Source organism: Trachypithecus francoisi, unplaced genomic scaffold (assembly GCF_009764315.1).
Source record: "Trachypithecus francoisi isolate TF-2019V2 unplaced genomic scaffold, Tfra_2.0 Lachesis_group15, whole genome shotgun sequence".
In the NCBI taxonomy this organism is placed as follows: domain Eukaryota; kingdom Metazoa; phylum Chordata; class Mammalia; order Primates; family Cercopithecidae; genus Trachypithecus; species Trachypithecus francoisi.
This window is the reverse complement of record NW_022681460.1, coordinates 40,721,069-40,742,076: the sequence shown is the minus strand read 5'-3', so window position 1 is coordinate 40,742,076 and position 21,008 is coordinate 40,721,069. Positions and strand designations below refer to the sequence as shown.

General features: G+C 35.1%; 1 protein-coding gene across 3 annotated transcripts in view; it reads left to right on the top strand.

Annotated features, from left to right (window-relative positions):
• MMS22L (MMS22 like, DNA repair protein) overlaps window positions 1-21,008 on the top strand; it is a 143,793-nt gene that overhangs the window by 118,199 nt on the left and 4,586 nt on the right. For all 3 annotated transcript variants that reach the window (XM_033234665.1, XM_033234664.1, XM_033234663.1), the window contains 4 exons: window positions 2,517-2,728; window positions 5,791-5,954; window positions 16,404-16,500; window positions 18,249-18,416. In XM_033234665.1, coding sequence (XP_033090556.1) covers window positions 2,517-2,728; window positions 5,791-5,954; window positions 16,404-16,500; window positions 18,249-18,416 — 641 coding nt within the window. The remainder of the gene's footprint in view (window positions 1-2,516; window positions 2,729-5,790; window positions 5,955-16,403; window positions 16,501-18,248; window positions 18,417-21,008) is intronic.

The following is a 21,008-nucleotide window of genomic DNA, read 5'->3' as shown; positions in this document are numbered from 1 at the left end:
TTGTTGAACATATTTTAGATTGCTTTTATGTTTGGCTTTGGAAACAAAAATGAAAAAGCAGAGGAGCTTAAAGTTGAGAGAGGAGGTAGATGAGCACAGACACTTATGGTAGTGTGCTCAGTATTTTTTTTTTTTTTCAGACCTCATCTATCAGTCAGACTGGGGGTGAGGAGATATAAGAGAATACACTATAGAGAACATCAGAGGTAAAAGAGCAAAATGGGTAGGAGTTGGAGGGCTTTTCATTTCAGAGGGAGCAACATGTACAAGGGCATGAGCTTTAAGAAAATACGGCACACTGAGGAAAATCAAATGGTTCTGTTGTGGCTAGAGATTGATATGGCAGGAGACATGTAATGGAGGGCTTTATATTCCATCCTAAGAAGTTTGGACTTAATCATTTAGATGGGGACCTGATGAATTTTTAGCAGAGAAGTAGAGTGGCATAATGATATTTACATTTTAGAAAGATGATTCTGGTGGCAATATGTAAGATAGTTGGTATGGAAGTTTTGGAAAGCAGTGGTGACGAGTTCATTGTAATAATCCACATATTGTCAGAAGGTTTTGATCTAAGGCAGTGGGAATAAAACCCATAACAGCAGATTTCAAAAACATTTGGGAGCTGTGATTAAGAGTACTTGCTAAGTGAGTGTTGTGGAGGAACTCAAAGAAGTGAAATACTTTCTGGATTCCAGAGTGGCTATCTGCATAGATAGTAGTTCTACTCACTAACGTGGGAAATCCTGGAGATGTCGGGATGAAGGTAAGGATTGGTTTCTGAGCAGCTTTAGTTTGAGGTAAGCAGTTGGAAATATTCATATGCCATTCAGGAAAGGATGAGGCTAGAGATGTACTTTATTATTTATTAGTGTCTGATATTGAAGATAAGTGCTTCTTAATTTGAGGTCCAACAAGGGAAGCTGAGGAGGAAAGGGAAAATGGATTTTGATTACGTAACATTCTCTTTTCAAAGATGTATTTCGTAACAGAGTTTTAAGATTTCTGAGAAGTTTTAAATTTTCCCTCTAATTTTTATTCATAATAGCATTTAAAATGAAGTTTAGCCTGTTATCTAATAGAATGATAAAAAGGGGAAGCAGCCACACCACAGACTGAACCGCCAATCTCACAGAGGGAGAGATGAATAGAGGGGAGTGGTGGGTAGCAGGAGAGTCTGGAATATTTCTTCCCTGTGGTCCTCTTAAACCCGAACAGTCCATTTTAATAAGAATTCTCACAAGCTTTGTAAGTGGTAAATTTAAAAATTTGGTGTATTATCTGTTTGGCAGAACTGGAGCTATGTCTTTAATTTCTTCATGGTACCCAGCTCTCCTCTTTGGAATTTTCAGAAAATATTCATTTATTACTTCATTTTCTTCTAATTTAATGTGCTTTTCCTTAAACCATTCAAGAAACAGAGTTGGTGGTGGTGGGTGGATTGGGGGGGTTCATTGTTTGATTTTTTCAGTTGTTTATTTGGTACAGTTTTAATAGCTGTATGCTATTTTTCATTACAAATAAACTTTCAGAATTTCTTATTGGGTAAATACCCGTTTACAACTAAAATGGAGACTTCAAACATTTTAAATGATTTCTCTTGGAAAACACATTGTGAGTCACCAAGTACCAAATTAAGAGTTAACTTTTAGAATATAATGTATTGTTGTGTTGGTTATTATATGATTATCTATATTTAGTAGCATTTAATATTTAGTAATACTAGCAGAAGACATTTTCTCTCAGGGTATTGGTTTAATTGTTTAAGTGTTAAATACTGTAATATATATGAAAGTATTTTGTTAACTGCTATACAAATGGAAGCAAAATAAACAGACATGCAACAAGATATCAAGAGTTCTGTGTGACTTTATTAAACTCTTCACTTTTCTAAACCTTAGTTATCCTAGCTGTAAAATGGAGATACAGTATTACTAACTCAATGGTTCTTTGAGAAATTTAAATGAAATAGTGCATATAAAGCACACAGCACAGTGCCTGTTATAGGAAAACTAAGTAAATTGTTATTCTGAGTCTTAATTTCCATATTCTTTACCCTTTGTTACTACTTTTAAAAAAAAATTTCAGATTTTTAGCATGGAAGACTTTTAGCAAAAATTGTATAGTCTTAGACAAAATAACCGGTACCTAGAAAAAAATGACTTAAAGATGTTTTATAACATTTTAAGTACATATAAATGTAGTTGATGAGCAAAATGTTCAAGTGTTCTGAGATTAGAGGAAAAGAATCTGCCTTTGTCTTCCTACACTTCTCCCCTGCTTCCTTTGTTTATGCCTCAAAGACGTACATGCTTAGATACCATATCATATGTGTTGCCCAGGCTTAACTCCTTGTAATTCGTATGTACATTATCTGTTGATTACGTGAGGTATCCTTTTTGATTGTTATATTCTCACATGAATATTAATGCTGGGGACTTCATTAGTGAGTTTCTAAATGTTGTTTGTTCTTTGAAACTTTACCTCTTAGTATTTCTTACTTTTTTTCCTCGTAGGGCATCTGTATCGTGTGTTGTCAATCTCAAAATCCGAGTGCCTATTTGAATCAATTGCTAGGGAATGTTATTGAGCAGTATATTGGGCGATTTCTTCCAGCTTCACCATATGTTTCAGATCTTGGACAACATCCTGTTTTGCTGGCATTGAGAAACACAGCCACTGTTCCGCCAATATCATCTCTAAAGAAATGCATTGTACAAGTCATAAGGTACATCTAAATATTACATATAGGTGGTATGTACAAATTATTAAGCTGTATTAAAAAGTGATGAAGTGGCATTTCAAACATGTTGGCAACCCTTAGCATACTAGAAGTTCAGAAGCTTTTTTTTTTCCCTGAGAAGCATTATCTTAGAATTTATTAAAATGACATTTGCTGATGGCAGCCTAAGACAATGCCCTTTAAACTGCTTCTCTTTTCTCTGTGTAGCTATTACCTTCCCTATATATGTCCTAAAGGTACATTTTTGCTTTTCAGTTTTTCATCAGATAAACAATATTTGTATTTTATACTGTAAAAAACACAGTAATTATATTTGGCTGGGTGTGGTGGCTCACACCTATAATCCCAGCCCTTTGGAAGGCAGAGGTTGGTGGATCATTTAAGGTCAGGAGTTTGAGACCAGCCTGATCAACATAGTGAAACCCGGTCTCTACTAAAAATACAAAAAAATTAGCTGGGCATGCTAGTGGATGGCTGTCATCCCAGCTACTCAGGAGGCTGAGGCAGGAAAACTGCTTGAATCTGGGAGGCAGAGGTTGCAGTGAGCTGGCATTTCACCACTGCACTCTAGCCTGGGCAACAGAGCGAGACACTATCTCAAAAACATAAAATATAGTAATTATATTTTATAAAGATAATTAAGTGAAAAAATGAATGCTAATATTGGAAATGAAGCACCCTGAAATCTTATTTCGTTAGTTTACTCTTAACTCAGTTTTATTAAGCAAATGAAAAATGAAACTTCTTAAATATTCTACTAACTCCATATCCTTTAACATTAGGAAGTTCAGTAATAAAAAATGTTTTGTCGTTGTCTTCATGTAGTATTTATTTTTATATGAAATTAGTTTTTAAACTTTAAGATGCTATGGTGATATATGTTATTCTTATTTAGTATTAGTTTTCTGTGTTTTTTAATGACCCAATATTATCTGTTACCTCTCATTATAGAATTCCATGCCAAGTACTGTCTCCCCTCTCACCGTTTTGAGTTCCTAGTGTCCTGTTACTCGGGTTTGGAAGCTTTATCTTCTTTGCTTCCTATCCTTGACCATCCTTTTTGGCAATCCTGACCTCCTTTTCCTATTTCTCTTCCCTTAGTACATTGCACCTAAACTATTGTCAGAATCTCCTAACTGCTTTCTGCATCTCTAGTCTTTTCTTCTAGTCCACCCTAAAAAATGCCCCCAGATTACTTTTCCTAAAATATTATTTCATTATGAAACTTCCCTGCCATTAAACCTGCAAGATCTTTTTTGCCTGTGAAATAAATTTCACGCTCCTTAGTTCTCTGCGATCCATCACTTAATGTTTCCAGATGTATTACATATGGTGTCATACAACCCCTAATAAGATTCGTATTGCCCCTCCAAAATGCCTCATACCTCCCTATGTCACAGCTTTATTCAAACTGCTTTCTCCATTAAAATGTCATTTTTTGGGGCTAAATCCCACCTATCCTTTATAAAACCTACACCTGATATGTCAGTGTACCATGTATGTTTCCTTTTTTGAAATCATATGCCCTGTACAGCTCAATTTGCAGAATTATGATAGTTTTGCCTTACTTGTATCTGAATTTCCAACAGGGTTATAGTAACCTACCACAGTGTTTGAAATACTGTGTAAATAATTTTAGTACAATCTAAATGACAGATGCTGAAGTGAAATTGAATCTGTAAAACTGTTTAAAACCCCAGTGTTTAGGATCCCAGGATTAGTTGACTTTCCTATTTACTTAACATACAGTAAAAATGTTTTTCTCATGGTTTATAGTTGAAGGCTTAAAAATGTAACTTTTTTTTTTTTTAATACTCAGGAAAGATACAGAGATTGCCTCCTATGACTTCTTCCATGCCATGCTTCTCTATTCCTGCACTCCCTCATCTGAGTTAGGGCTCTTTCCTCTGAATTCCTGAGAATTCTGTGCTTATCTTTGTCAAAAGCACCATTATGCTATATTGTAATTGTCTTTTTCTTTTTCTCATTTAACTTCTCCACTCGATGGTGGGCCTCTTGCTTTCAGAGACCATATTTTACTCAATTTTATATTCTTGTTCTTAGATATGTACCTGGCATTCCACTGGTACCCAATATATGTTTGTTCTAGGCATTAGGAATTCAGCAGTAAACAAAATTAGACAAACCTCAAATAATGAATTTTCTAATATGTAGTATTTTTTGGAAGTCACTGTAGGGAATAGAAATAATTACTAAGACATAGTTCTTATCCTTATGTTTATAATACTTAGTGATTTCTATTCCTCATTATGTTTATTATTACTTTGCAAATATATATTTTTATATGTGTGTGTATATATATAATATATGGATGTCTAGTTTATATTTAGCTGTATTTGACAGATCTTCACATTGTCTAGACATTTGCAGAAACTAAGCAATTCCAACTCTTATTTATTCACTTAATAAATGTATACCGAACACTCATTATGAGCCTGGACCTGTTCTAAGAGGTGGGACTAAAGAAAGATTAGTCAAATTATTATCCTTATGATCTCTCTTGAGTTCTAATACTAAATTTTATCTTGTCTTGAGAGGTAATACTTAATCCTAAATTAGTTCTCTGAGTCTTTAACTTACTGGAGGAAGGAAGGAGATAAAGCTTGAATGTCCTATCTTATTCCTAGGACAGTCCTCTGTTTATTTGGAAAAATAAGACTCCTCCCAAGTCCTTACATAAATAGATATGAAGAGAGATTTCTTTATGCAAATTTAACATTAGAGAAAATGTTGCAGCATTGAGGACCCATAAAGGAGATCAAACTTGTATTAGAAAGAAAAAAAAAAAACACAAATTAACAATTAGGCTTTCATTTAGATTTTGAGTTCATTGTAAAACAAGGTTGCTTTCAGTTTAGTTTGTGACTGACTATATTGTGCTTTGGCCCTGAGAGCACACCAAAAGGATATACAACTGTATTAATTTTGGGGGGTAAATTTTGCCAGTATCTTTAAAGTGTGTGCCATTTGTTCTTGCTCTATTGAAGCTTTAAGCAGAGAATATACAAAATTTTGCTTCTTTTCAGGAAATCCTACCTTGAGTATAAGGGGTCCTCACCTCCTCCTCGCTTAGCATCCATTCTGGCCTTCATCCTCCAACTCTTCAAGGAAACTAACACAGACGTTTATGAAGTCGAACTACTCCTCCCTGGCATTTTAAAATGCTTGGTGTTAGTCAGTGAACCACAAGGTTAGTTTGTTTGTAAGGTTATTTTTGTTACCATTTTCTTTTCACAAGTTAAAAAACTACTGTTTCCCATCAGTTTAATGGATAGTTACAAAATGTATGTGATTCTTTTATATCTCTTGATATGGGTCATGGTTAAAGAATAAACTCCAGCTAGGAGCTCAGGTTAGGTATGATAAAATGGTTACAAACTGAGATGTTTTGGGTCCATTTTAGTTTTGGCTTTTTTTTCCTCCTTGAGGCAAATAGTTTATTTAAGGGCTACTTCCTTTGATTAGATTTGGTAACCTCTCAAAGAATATTTGTTAAATCTGACTTCAGTATTAAAAGCAATTTGTTAAATATCAAGTAATGAGAGGTCATCATGCTTTTTTAATTCAGGTTTTTGCTGAAATATCTAAGCTGATTTTTGGGGCAAACTGGTAGGGGTCCTTTGATTCTACTCCTTTTGTTTTCAGTCTCATCAACCTTACTTCTAGTGATTGCTTTAAAATAACATTTATTGGCCTGGCATAATGGCTCCTACCTGTAATCCCAGCACTTTGGGATAGAGCTCTTAGGTCAGAACAAATCTCAATCACTGACCTCAAAGGAGCCTGAATTTGATTAGATTAGTCCTTAAAGCAGTTTATGCCCCAGGGTATTACTAAAAACATTAAAGCAATCACCCAGAAATTAATTAGCAGAGCGTAACAGCTGAGTGTGAGAGTCCTGCCAAAACCATTGTCTTCACATGGAGACTGTGGGCATACCCGAGGTTACACCACCTCAGGAGCAACATCTAAGGCAGTGAGAGGGCAAGAGGAAGAGTAGACTTCATTATTTGAAAGCGCAATTTTCACCAAAAAATTACAGGACTTGCAAAGAAACAGACACATACAGTCCATATACTGAGAAGAAAAGCAGGCAACATAAACTGCCAGTGACAGCAGTCAGATATTGTCTTTAATAGACAAGGACTTCAAAGTAACTATTATAAATATATTCATAGAACTAAAGGAATGTGTAATAAATGAAGAAAAGGAAAGTTTGGTGACAATAGGGAAAGAAGTTTTATGAAAAGAACCAAATGGAAATTTTGGAGTTAAAGTTCAATAGCTGAGTTAAAAATTTCACCAGAGGGACTCATTAGTGGATTAGAACTGGCAGAAGAAAGAATTAGCAAACTTGAACATAGATCAATATAGATAATGTAATCTAAAGCACAGAGGAAAAAAAATGAAGAAAACAGAGCTGTTGAGAAATGTGGAACACCATTAAGTGCACCATATATATAACAGGTGAACCAGGAGAAAGCAAAAAAAAATTGAAAATAAAATAAGTAAATAAGTGTGTGTGTATATATGTGTGTATATATATATATATATATATATATATATATATATTTTGTTTTTTTGGGACGGAGTCTCGCTCTTTCCCCCAGGCTGGAGTGCAGTGGCACGATACCAGCTCACTGCAAGCTGTGCCTCCCAGGTTCACGCCATTCTCCTGCCTCAGCCTCCCGAGTAGCTGGGACTATAGGTGCCCGCCACCACGCCTGGCTAATTTTTTTGTATTTTCAATAGAGATGGGGTTTCACCATGTTAGCAGGATGGTCTTAATCTGACCTCATGATCCACCCGCCTCGGGCTCCCAACGTGCTGGGATTACAGGGGTGAGCCACCACGCCCAACCTAAAATAATACATAATGTCTAAAATTTTGTAAAGTTTATTCAAGAATATTAACTTATACATTCAGGAAGTTCAGCTAACTCCAGGTAAGGTAAATGCAAAAAGATCCACAAACAGATACATCATAGTAAAGATGCCAAAAGCTAAAGGCCAAGAGAAAATCTTGGAAGTAGCCAGAGAAAAATGACTCATCCTCTACGAGAAACTCTGGTAACATTAACAGCTGACTTCTCAAAGGAAACAGTGGGGGCCAGAGACAGTGGGATGACATTCAGAGGATTTAAAGCAGGAGGGTAGAGGGGGACCTGTCAACCAAGAATCTTTTTTTAGCACAGCTGCCTTTCAAAACCAAAGGTGAAACAGACATTCTCAAGTAAATTAAAGCTGAATTTGTTGCTAACAGACCCACCTTTTAACAAAATGCTAAAGGAAGTTTTTCAGACTGAGACTGACCCCAGGCAGTAATTCAGATCCACATACACACAAAAGAATTCTAGTAAAGATTATCATATTATTATTAAGACAGTATGAATGCACATTTTTTCACCTTTATTCTCTTAACTGGTTTTTAAGAAGCATTTGTATAAAATAATATTGTTGAGCCTATAACATATAGAAATATAGTTACCAATAATAATACAAAGAAAGTGGTGAGAGCAAAACAGTATTAGGCTAAGGAAAGGACTCCACATGGCAACTCAAATACCCAGGAATAAATGAAAAAAAAAAAAAAGAAAAGATAAATAAGAAGGTTAATACAGGATTAGTGTTCCATATCCAAAATGCTTGGGAACAGAAGTGTTCTGTATATCAGATTCTTTTGGATTTTTGAATATTTGCATATATATTATGAGGTATCTTAGCAGCAGGACTCAAGTCTAAACATGAAATTCATTTATGTTTCATATATACCTTAAACATGTCTCCTGAAGGTAGTTTTTTACAATATTTATAAATTGTATATGCAGCCTGTCACATGAAGTCAGGTGTGGAATTTTCCACTTATGGCATCATGTCAGCTGTTAAATACTTTGAGATTTTGAAGCATTTGGAATTTTGGATCTTTGGATTATGAATGCTGGACCTGTATAGCAGAAGTTAAGATATGTATTTGCTGTTCTCTCTTTTCTTAGCTTCTTTGAAAGACATAAATTTATATAAAGTAAAAATTACAACAGTATATTTTTAACTTTTAACATTTGTAGATATTATATAATAGGTATAACAATACCACAAAAAGGGAGAGAAAGAAATAGAGCTATATAGTGCATAGGATTTCTGTTTCTGTATTAGTATAAATTTGAAGCTCTGATAAGGTATATATGATTAACTTAGAGTGACCACAAAGGAAATAGTTCAAAAATAATTAATAATGAAATAGGCTGAATGCCCCAATTAAAAGACACAGACTGGCAAATTGAATAGAGTCAAGACTCTTCAGTGTGCTGTATTCGAGAGACCCATCTCATGTGCAAAGGCTCAAAATAAAGGGATTAAGGAAGATTTACCAAGCAAATGGAAAGCAAAAAAAAATCAGGGGTTGCAATCCTAGTCTCTGATAAAAAAGGAGTTTAAACCAACAAAGATCAAAAGAGACAAAGAAGGCCATTACATAGTGGTTAAGGGATCAATGCAACAAGAAGAGCTAACTATCCTAAATATGTATGCACCCAATACAGGAGCACCCAGATTCATAAAGCAAATTCTTAGAGACCTACAAAGAGACTTAGACTCCCACACAATAATAGTGGGAGACTTTAACACCCCACTGTCAAACACCCCACTGTCAATATTAGATCAATGAGACAGAAACTTAACAAGGATATCCAGGACTTGAACTCAGCTCTGGACCAAGCAGACCCAAGAGACATCGATAGAACTCTCCACCCCAGATCAGCAGAATATACATTCTTGTCAGCACCACATTGCACTTATTCTAAAATTGACCACATAATTGGGAGTAAAACACTCCTCAGCAAATGTAAAAGAACAGAAATCACAGCAACCTGTCTCTCAGACCACAGTGCCATCCAATTAGAACTCAAGATTAAGAAACTCACTCAAAACTGCAAAACTACATGGAAACTGAACAAGCTGTTCCTGAATGACTACTGGATAAATAACAAAATGAAGCCAGAAATAAAGATGTTCTTTGAAACCAATGAGAACAAAGATACAACATACCAGAATCTCTGGGACACATTTAAAGCAGTGTGTAGAGGGAAATTTATAGCACTAAATGCCCACAAGAGAAAGCAGAAAGATCTAAAATTGACACCCTAACATCACAATTAAAAGAACTAGAGAAGCAAGAGCGAACAGATTCAAAGCTAGCAGAAGACAAGAAATAACTAAGATCAGAGCAGAACTGAAAGAGATAGAGAAACAAAAACACCTTCAAAAAAATCAGTGAATCCAGCCAGGAACTGGTTTTTTGAAAAAATCAACAAAATAGACCGGTAGCCAAACTAAGAAGAAAAGAGAGAAGAATCAAATAGACACAATAAAAAATGATAAAGGGGTTATCATCACCAATCCCACAGAAATCCAAACTATGATCAGAGAATACTATAAACACCTCTACACAGATAAACTAGAAAAGGATAAATTCCTGGACACATACACCCTCCCAAGACTAAACCAGGAAGAAGTCGAATCTCTGAATAGACCAATAACAGTTACTGAAATTGAGGCAGTAATTAATAGCCTACCAACCAAAAAAAAGCCCAGGGCCAGACAGATTCACAGCTGATTTCTACCAGAGTTACAAAGAGGAGCTGGAAACATTCCTTCTGAAACTATTCCAATCAAGAGAAAAAGAAGGAATCCTCCCTAATTCATTTTATGAGGCCGTCATCATCCTGATAACTAAAACCTGGCAAAGACACAACAAAAAAGGGAACTATTAGGCCAGTATCCCTGATGAACACCAATGCGAAAATCCTCAATAAAATACTGGCAAACCGAATCCAGCAGCACATCAGAAAGCTTATCTACCACGATCAAGTCAGCTTCATCCCTGGGATGCAAGGCTGGTCGAACATAAGCAAATCAATAAACATAATCCATCATGTAAACAGAACCAACAACAAAAACCATATGATTATCTCCACAGATGCAGAAAAGGCCTTCGACAAAATTCAACAGAACTTCGTGCTAAAAACTCAATAAACTAGGTATTGATGGAACGTATCTCAAAATAATAAGAGCTATTTATGACAAACCCACAGCCAATATTATACTGAATAGACAAAACTGGAAGCATTCTCTTTGAAAACTGGTGCAAGACAAGGATGCCCTTTCTCATCACTCCTCTTCAACACAGTATTGGAAGTTCTGGCCAGGGTAGTTAGGCAAGAGAAAGCAATAAAGCGCATTCATTTAGGAAAAGAGGAAGTCAAATTGTCTCTGTTTGCAGATGACATGATTATATATTTAGAAAACCCCATCGTCTCAGCCCAAAATCTCCTTAAGCTGATAAGCCGCTTCAGCAAAGTCTCAGGATACAAAATCAATGTGCAAAAATCACAAACATTCCTATACACCAATAACAGACAAACAGAGAGCCAAATCATGAGTGAACTCCCATTCACAATTGCTACAGAGAGAATAAAATACCTAGGAATACAACTTACAAGGGATGTGAAGGACCTTCTCAAGGAGAACTACAAACCACTGCTCAATGAAATAAAGTAAAAGAGGGCACAAACAAATGGAAGAACATTCCATACTCATGGATAGGAGGAATCAGTATCGTGAAAATGACCATACTCCCCAAAGTAATTTATAGATTCAATGCTATTCCCATCAAGCTACTGCTGACTTTCTTCACAGAATTTGAAAAAAACTATTTTAAATTTCATATGGAACTAAAAAAAATGTGCATTGCTGAGATAATCCTAACCAAAAAGAACAAAGCAGGAGGCATCATGCTACCTAACTTCAAACAATGCTACAAGGCTACAGTAACCGAAACAGCATGGTACTGCTTCCAAAACAGATATATAGACCAATGGAACAGAACAGAGGCCTCAGAAATAACATCACACATCTACAACCATCTGATCTTTGATAGACCTGACAGAAACAAACAATGGGAAAAGGATTCCCTATTTTATAAATGGTGCTGGGAAAACTGGCTAACCATATTCAGAAAACTGAAACTGGATCCCCTCCTTACACCTTATACAAAAATTAACTCAAGATGGATTAAAGACTTAAACATAAGACCTAAAACCATAAAAACCCTACAATAAAATCTAGGCAATATCATTCAGGACATGGGGATGGGCAAAGACTTCATGACTAAAACACCAAAAGCAATGGCAACAAAAGCCAAAATATATAAATGGGATCTAATTAAACTAAAGAACTTCTGCATAGCAAAAGAAACTATCAGCAGAGTGAACAGGCAACCTACAGAATGGGAGAAAATTTTTGTAATCTATCCATCTGACAAAGGGCTAATATCCAGAATCTACGAAGAACTTAAACAAATTTACAAGAAAAAAACAACCTGTCAAAAAATGGGCGAAGGATATGAACAGACACTTCTCAAAAGAAGACATTTATGTAGCCAACAAACTTATGAAAAAATGCTCATCACTGGTCATTAGAGAAATACAAATCAAATCCACAATGAGATACCATCTCACACCAGTTAGAATGGTGATCATTAAAAAGTCAGGAAACAACAGATGCTGGAGAGGATGTGGAGAAATAGGAGCACTTACACTGTCGGTGGAAGTGTAAATTAGTTCAACCATTGTGGAAGACAGTGTGGTGACTCCTCAAGGATCTAGAACTAGAAATACCATTTAACCCAACAATCTCATTGCTGGGTATATACCCAAAGGATTATAAATGATTCTACTAAAAAGACACATACACACATATGTTTATTGCAGCACTGTTCACAATAGCAAAGTCTTGGAACCAACCCAAATGCCCATCAATGATAGATTGAATAAAGAAAATATGACACATATACACTGTGGAATGCTATGCAGCCATAAAAAAGGATGAGTTCATGTCCTTTGCAGGGACACGGATGAAACTGGAAACCATCATTCTCAGGAAACTAAGACAAGAAGAGAAAAACACCACATGTTCTCACTCACAAGTGGGAGTTGAACAGTGAGTACACATGGACACAGGGAGAGAAACATCACACAGCAGGGCCTGTCGGGAGGTGGTGGACTGGGGGAGGGAGAGCATTAGGAGAAATGCTTAATGTAAATGACGAGTTAATGGCTTCAGCAAACCAACTTAGCATATGTATACATTTGTAACAAATCTGCACATTGTGCACATGTACCCCAGAACTTAAAGTATAATAATAATAATTTAAAAATCATTAAAGATTTGAAAGGCTACATTAAAAAAAATTCACTTAATGCAATAAGAAAACAGTAAAGTAGATTAAAGAAACAAACACATGAGTCATTAAGAAAACAAAAAGTAAAAATGCTGATGTAAATCAAACTATATCAAAAATAATACTGTGTGAAAGGATTGACCAGTCCAATGAAAAAGCAGAGATGATCACAGTGGATTTTTTAAAAAAACAAGATCTACCTATATGGTATTTACAGGAAATACTATAGATTCACAGATATAAATAGATTGAAAGTAAAAAGATGGGAAAAGATAGTTATGCAAACAGCAACCACAGAAATCTTAAGTGACTATACTAATAGCTCCATGAGAATTACTGATTTATATGGAATTACAGGGGACCCAGAATAGCCAAATCAAGAGGAAAGCTGGAAAACTCATACTTCTGGATTTTAAAACATGTTACAAGGCAACAGTAATCAAGACAATGTGATAGTGACATAAAGATAGATATGTAGGTCAACAGAATAGAATTGAGCGTTCAGAGAGAAACCCATGTTTATGGTCAACTGGGGTGTTTTTGTTTGTTGACAAGAGTGCCAAGACAATTTAATAGGGGAAAAGTAGTCTTTTCAACAAATTGTGCTAGGTCAAATAGATAGCCACATGCAAAAGAATGAAGTTGGACCCTTGTTTCATACCACATACGAAAACTAACCTAAAGTGAATCATAGACCTTAGTGTCAGAGCTAAAATTGTAAAAGTCATAGAAGAAAATATAGGAGTAAAATCTTCATGACTTTGGATTTGGCAATGGATTCTTAGCTATGACACTAAAAGCATGAACCACAAAAGAAGAAAGAGATAAATTGGACTTCATCAAACATTAGGAGCTTTTGTGTTTCAAAGGACACTATTAAGAAAGTGAAAAGACAACCCACAAAATGGGAAAAAATACTCTAAATTATATGTGATGATAAGGAGTGTGCATCTATAATATATAAAGAACTCTTAAGTATAAGTAACAAATAACTGAATTTAAAAATTGGCAATGAATCTGAATAGACATTTCTACAAAGAAAATAAACAAATGACTAATAAGCACCAGAAAAGGTAATCAATATCATTAGTCACCAGGGAAATGCATATCAAAACTACACTGAGATATCACTTCATACCCACAACGTTGGCTATAATGAGGAAGTCAAACAATGAAAAAGATTGGGGACAATGTGGAGAAATTGGAACTCTCATTTAATGCCCCTGGAAATGTAAAATCGTGTTGCTACTTTGGATAATAGTCCGGTAGTTCCTCAAGCGGTTAAGCATGGAGTTACTGTATGACCCAGCAATTTCACCCCTAGAAATATGTATATATTTAAGATAAGTGAACACATAAGTCCACACAGAAACTTGTAAATTAATTCTTATAGCAATATTGTTTATTATAGCCAAAAAGTAGAATACTTATGATTTGATGGATCAATTTAAAAATTTTGATACATTTATACAATGGAATATTGTTTGGCTATAAGAAAGCATGAAGTATTGAAACATGCTATAATATTGATGAATATTGAAAACATTATTCTAAGTGAAAGAAGCCAGTCACAAAAGTCACATATTATTTCATTTATATGAAATATCCAGAATAGTTAAATCTATGGAGACGGGGCTGGGCATGGTGTCTCATGTCTGTAATTCCAGCACTTTGGGAGGCTGAGGCGGGTGGATCACTTGAGGTCAGGAGTTCAAGATCTGCCTGGCCAATATGGTGAAACCACGTCTCTTCTAAAAATACAAAATTAGTCATACATGGTGGCATGCGCTTTTAATCCCAGTTACTCGGGAGGCTGAGGCAGGAGAATTGCTTAAACCCGGGAGGCAAAGGTTGCAGTGAGCTGAGATCGTGGCACCGCACTCCAGTCTGGGCAACGGAAGGAAAGTCCATCACACACCAAAAAAAAAAGTTAAAAAAAAAAAGGTCTGTAGAGACAGAAAGTAGGTTAGTGATTGCTTAGAAGGACTCAGGATAGCTAAAGAGTATGGAATTTCAAGATATTGAAAATAGTGTAAAATTGTGATGATGGTTGTACAAGTCTGAATATACTAAAAACCATCGAACAATATATTTTAAATGAGTAAATTGTATAGTATGTTAATTATATGATAATAAAGCTCTTCTTTTAACAAAAAGGCCAGGTGTGGCTCACACATGTAATCCCAGTGCTTTGGGAGGCCAAGGTGGGAGGATCACTTGAGACTAGGAGTTTGAGGCCAGCCTGGGCAACATAGCAAGACTTCCATCTCTACAAAAAGCTTTTTAAAAAAAATTAGCCAGGAGTGGTGGCACACACCTGTAGTCCTAGCTACTTGAGAGGCTGAGGTGGGAGGATTGCTTGAGCCCAGGAGATGGAAGTTAGAGTGAGCTATATTATCACACCACTTCTCTAGCTGGGATGATAGAGTAAGAGTGTTCTTTAAAAAACAAACAAAAAAAAAAAAACACTCATTTTGTTTTTAAAGGTAGTTCAGTTAAAGCAAAAATAAACCGCATCTAAAATGAGAAGTTATTTTAAAAAGTTGTAAAAAGTTTTCAAGTAAAAGGCAAGTATGCTGTATGTTCCTTAGCCACTAGCCTCATCGCATGGAAAACATTCTCTACTACCTAATATTAATTAAGTTGATGTTCATCATATATTTTGTGTTCCTGCTATAATGGGTTACAGTTTCTGAACTTTTTTTTATTCTTGGAAAAAGCACTTTTTTCTCTGGTTTCTTATATTTAATGTGTCAAAAAGAACATAAGAATTTAGTAGCATTCAGAGCATATTGGGTTTTCTACATCCTTTCTTGGTATTTTTGCATTATTTTTGTGTACAAGCACACAATTTTAAAGGATTTGGTTAAATATTTAAAGATTGTAAGTATTCTTTTTATGCTTTGTTATCCTTTGAAAGGAAGATAGCATCACAAACAACATTTTTGCATACACATTTGGCTAATTTTAAGTGAAAAGAAATTGTTCATGGTATCTAGTTTGCTACTTATATGTTTGTGAGGGGGTAGGAGGAATATGCTTATGAATTTTTAAAAAATCAATCTGCTTGTCTGTAAATCAGCTGAATTTTTAAAGGCTTTCTTTTGTCGGTATGTTACTGTTTGTAGGATTAGGATGGTGTAATGTTTTTGAATATGGGCACCTTTCTAAGAGAAAAATAGATTTAAAAAAACTTTTAAACTTTTTTATTTTCTTAAAATGGAAGATAGGTATACTTTAGAATAAAACAAAAACTTAGAACTATTTCATTTTGAAAAATAGAAAAAGGATGTACATACTTTAAGAAAACAACATATTTTTCTAAATCAAGAGCATTCATAAAAATGAGGATCCAGATGGTCAATTCAGACACAGTGCGTAATGCTATAATTTTTCCTTCTAGTTAAGAGGCTGGCCACAGAGAACCTGCAATACGTGGTAAAAGCCTGCCAAGTGGGGTCAGAAGAAGAACCTTCCGCCCAGCTGACTTCTGTGTTTAGGTAACTGGAAAATATGCCAACTGGCAAGGAGACTATTGCCAGCCATTTGACAGCCAACATGTTTTTTAAATAACTAATTATCCAAAACATAATGTGTTACTACTTGTTTATAGTATTTCAATTATTGTATTTTTGGCAGTAGTTTTGTTACATTGTGATGTTTTATTGAAAAATAAAAGTGCCAGTGAAAAAGATAAGTGAAGGGACTTAAAATTACCTGTGAATTTAGTAAGAAAGAATCTTGCATGAACAGTCATGTGTCTCTTAATGATAGGGATAAGTTCTGAGAAACGTATAGTTAGCCAATTTCATCACTGTGTGACCCTCAAATAGAGTGTACTTATACAACACACCTAGGTGCTATAGCCCACTATGCACCAAGACTATACGGTGTGGCCTAATGGTCCTAGACTACAAATCAGTATAACATGTCACTGCGCTGAATACTGTAGGTGATTGTAACACAGTAGTAAATATTTGTGTATCTAAATGTATCCAAACATAAAAGGTACAGTAAAAATGCAGTATTTTAATCTTCTTATACTGAACCACCATTGTATATGCTATCTGTCACTGACTGAAATGTCATTACCTGGCCCTAGACTGGGTTTGAGAGGGTAAAGTGGGAAACGTGAGTCATGATGACGAGTACACAGGCCTTCAGACCTTGCCAGACATGTTCCTCAGGATTGTAGAAGTATATGTCACTGCTTTTCTGACTTGCTTTAAGATACTAAGAGTAGCTCCAGAAAGCTCTGTTATGTTTAATTTGTGAAGCATGGACTTTATAGAAGTAGATCTATTGTTCATAAGAATAACAGTGCAACTTGAGGCATATTTTCTTTTTCTTCCCTCTTTTGTTCCCTTTAGAGTCTTGTCCTGTTAGGGCAGTATGTTTTTGTATTTCTTTCTGAAGATTTCTACCAGTTTACCTTTATTATTCCTATGTCTGTCTTACCACTACCATGATAAATAATTTGTGTTCGTTTCCTTCATTCTATGTTGGATCTTTGGTACCTCCATTTTTCTCATCACATAATTAGTGCCTTTCAAGTGTTTATAGTTTATTTAAATTGTGATCACTCAGTAACAGTGATTTGTGAAAATTGTGAAGCCCTAGGAGGGGAGAAAAGGATTTTATATGATCAAAGATTGAATGTTTTCTATAATTTACTAAGCTAGGTGGCTTTTATTTTGTTGATTGGTAGTGGAGGGTAGAGGTTTTAAGGCTAAAACATAGAATTTTTATTTATAAAGACCTTCTATGGGTCTAAAGTCTTTTGTTCAGTTAAGGAACATAAAAATATATTAGGAGTAACTTGCCTTCCTCATAAAAATATTGTTTGATTTATGTAGAGCTACAAAGAACTAAAAAGTAACTAGGAAATCTGACTTTTTTCTCTTACTGTCTCCCATATCCTTTCCACTCAGATTTCACTGTGTAGAATATTGCAAAAAAGTCCTGGGATTAGATTTTTACCCCTTCTTCTCCCTCCCAAGCTTCCAACTCTTCCCTTCGCCGCTCCTCCCACAGTGCTTTCACTCTGGTCGTGGCTCAACTTAAAATAAGCCATTTCAATCCTTTATTTTAAAGTGTTTTAAATAGTTTTCATATTGCATCCAGATTCTTACAGTCATCTTATATGAAATGATCTTTGTTATGTTCAGTTCATAGTTGATTGTCATGTAGATACCAGCACAAGGAATTGCCCCAGGAGTAATCCTAAATATACTTGTTTTACTTTCAGGCAGTTTATCCAGAATTATGGTATGAGGTACTATTATCAGGTTTACAGCATTTTAGAAACAGTAGCAACATTGGACCAGCAGGTTGTCATCCACTTGATTTCTACCCTCACTCAATCTCTGAAGGATTCAGAGCAGAAATGGGGCCTTGGCAGGAATATAGCACAAAGGTATGTTTGATAATGTAATTACATTTGTTGGGGGGGGCAGTGATTATAAAATCTATATTTCATCTTATAGAAATGATTTATTTTCTTATTTCCCAAAATTTGGATGTGTTCTTTTGAGATGAAAAATGTTTCAGTACTGTGATAGTTATCAGTTTTACAAAGCGTGAATAGTAGTAGCGTGGCTTATCAACAAACTTAGCAAAATCAATACATACATTTGCATGTTTTTCCTTTCAAAGTGACCACTTTAGAAAGCTGTATATTTCAGCACTGCTGCTGTTGCTCAAAACGCATTTCAGTGTTCCTCATTGGGAAGTAGACCTCATAGCCTTGGATGTCTTGTTTTTTAGTAAAATTTATGATGACAAATCATAACCCTTTGAGGGATGCTTGATTTATTTAGTCAGCTGTATCATATGTCTAGTGAATAAGTGACCCTATTAGACAATATAGGTTTTGGTCAAAAATAGGAAATAAGACTTTTTTTATAGGCTCATAACTCAACTGAAAATAGTGCTGGACTATTTAGAGTCTCAACATTGTGGGAATAAGCCTATATTTATTTCTTAAAAAAATTGTTTTAGAGTAGTCAGTACTCACAGTGGAATTTTTATGTCCTAAAGGTTATTAAAGAATCAAAATACAGTTATGTGTTGCTTAACGACAGGGATAGGTTCTAAGAAATGTGTAGTTAGGCAATTTCATCATTTGTGAACATCAAATAGAGTATATTTACACAAACCTAGATGGAATAGCCTACCACACACCTAGGCGATGTGGTGTGACCTATTGCTCCTAGGCTATCAACTTGTATAACATGTTACTGTACTAAATACTATAGACAGTTGTCACATCATGGTAAGTATTTGTGTATCTAAATATATGAAAAGGTAGAAAAGGTACAATAATTATATGGTAGCAAAGATTTTTAAATGATATACCTATATAGGGCACTTAACAGTGAGTGGAGCTTGCAGGACTGGTAGTTGCTCTGGGTGAGTCGGTGAGTGAGCAGTGATAAATGTGAAGGCCTAGGTCATTACTGTACACTATTATAGTAGACTTTATAAACAATACACTTAGAGTACATTGAAGTTATTTTTAAAATTTTTAATTTTTCAATAATACATTAACCTTAGCTTACTCTTTTTTACCTTTTAAACTTTTTCTTTAACTTTTTTACTCTTGTAAAAATACTTAGCTTAACACACACATTGTATAGCTGTACAAAAATATTTTCTTTCTTTATATTCTTGAATGCCTTTTTTCTATTTTGAATTTTTTTTTTTTTTTAAACTATTTTGTAAAAAATGAAGACACACATGCATTAGCCTGAGCCTACACAGGGTCAGTATGATCAACATCACTGTCTTCCACCTCTACATCTTATTTCACTGGAAGGTCTTCAGGACCGGTAACACACATGGAGCTGTCATCTCCTTTGATAAGGAAGCCTTCTTCTGGAATACCTCCTGAAGGACCTACCTGAGTCTGTTTTACAGTTACCTTTTATTTTTATAAGTATAAAGAAGAGTACACTCTAAAATAACAATAAAAAGTAAAGTATAGTAAACACATAAATTAAACCAGTAACATGATTGTTTCTTATTATCAAGTATTATAAACTGTGTACAATTGTGTGCGCTAGACTTTTATATGACTGACAGTACGGTAGGTTTGTTCACACCTGCATCACCACAAACACGTGAGAAAGGCATTACACTAAGACATTACAATGGCTACAGCATCACCAGGCGTTAGGAATTTTTCAGTACCATTATAATCTTAATGGGACCCATCATTGACCAGAATGCAGCCCATCATTTACCAAAATGTTGCTAATGCAGTGCATGACTATAATCATATGCATGTGTCTGTGTATATGTATCTATACAAATACATAGTCTAATGAATATGCATATTCCAATTTTTAGATGAAAATTTTTTATTAAACAATGTCCTATATGAGATCTTTCTTGGAGACATGACTATATTGACTATAGCTTTCAGTACAGTAAATGAAAACCATATAAAAGGCACGGGGGGCGCAGACTGGAGAGATCATCCTTGTAAAGCTTTTGTATGCCAGAATGGAACATCTCCTTTCTTCTGCATAGGGACTTGGTTAGCCTCCTATGGTTTTCTAGAGAGAGAAGATTGAATCACTTCAAATTGTAGTTTGAAGAAGTCGTGTTTATTGTCATGTCACAAAAGAAGCTCATGCGCAGACATGTCTCACATCTGACTTCTCTGAGCAGTCTTCAAATTTGAATGAAAAAACTAGAGAGGCTATGTGTGAACCACCCTAATGCAGTATGTTGTTAAAACAAATATTCAGGCCTACTACCTTGTGTGGTTGTGCAGGCCCATAAGAAGGCTGGTTTTAAAGGTTCTGAATAGAACAGGTATTTAGACTAGTGAGATAACTGCTAGGCACACTAAATCATCTAAAACACCTCCCAGTTACATTCTCTACATACTAGAGAATGTAGGAGGAGAGACAGTATTTTATTTTCAAACGTCGTTACCTATAAGAGGTTAAAAGAAGAAAATGGGATACATACTGAAATTGCTACACAGGTCTATTTTATG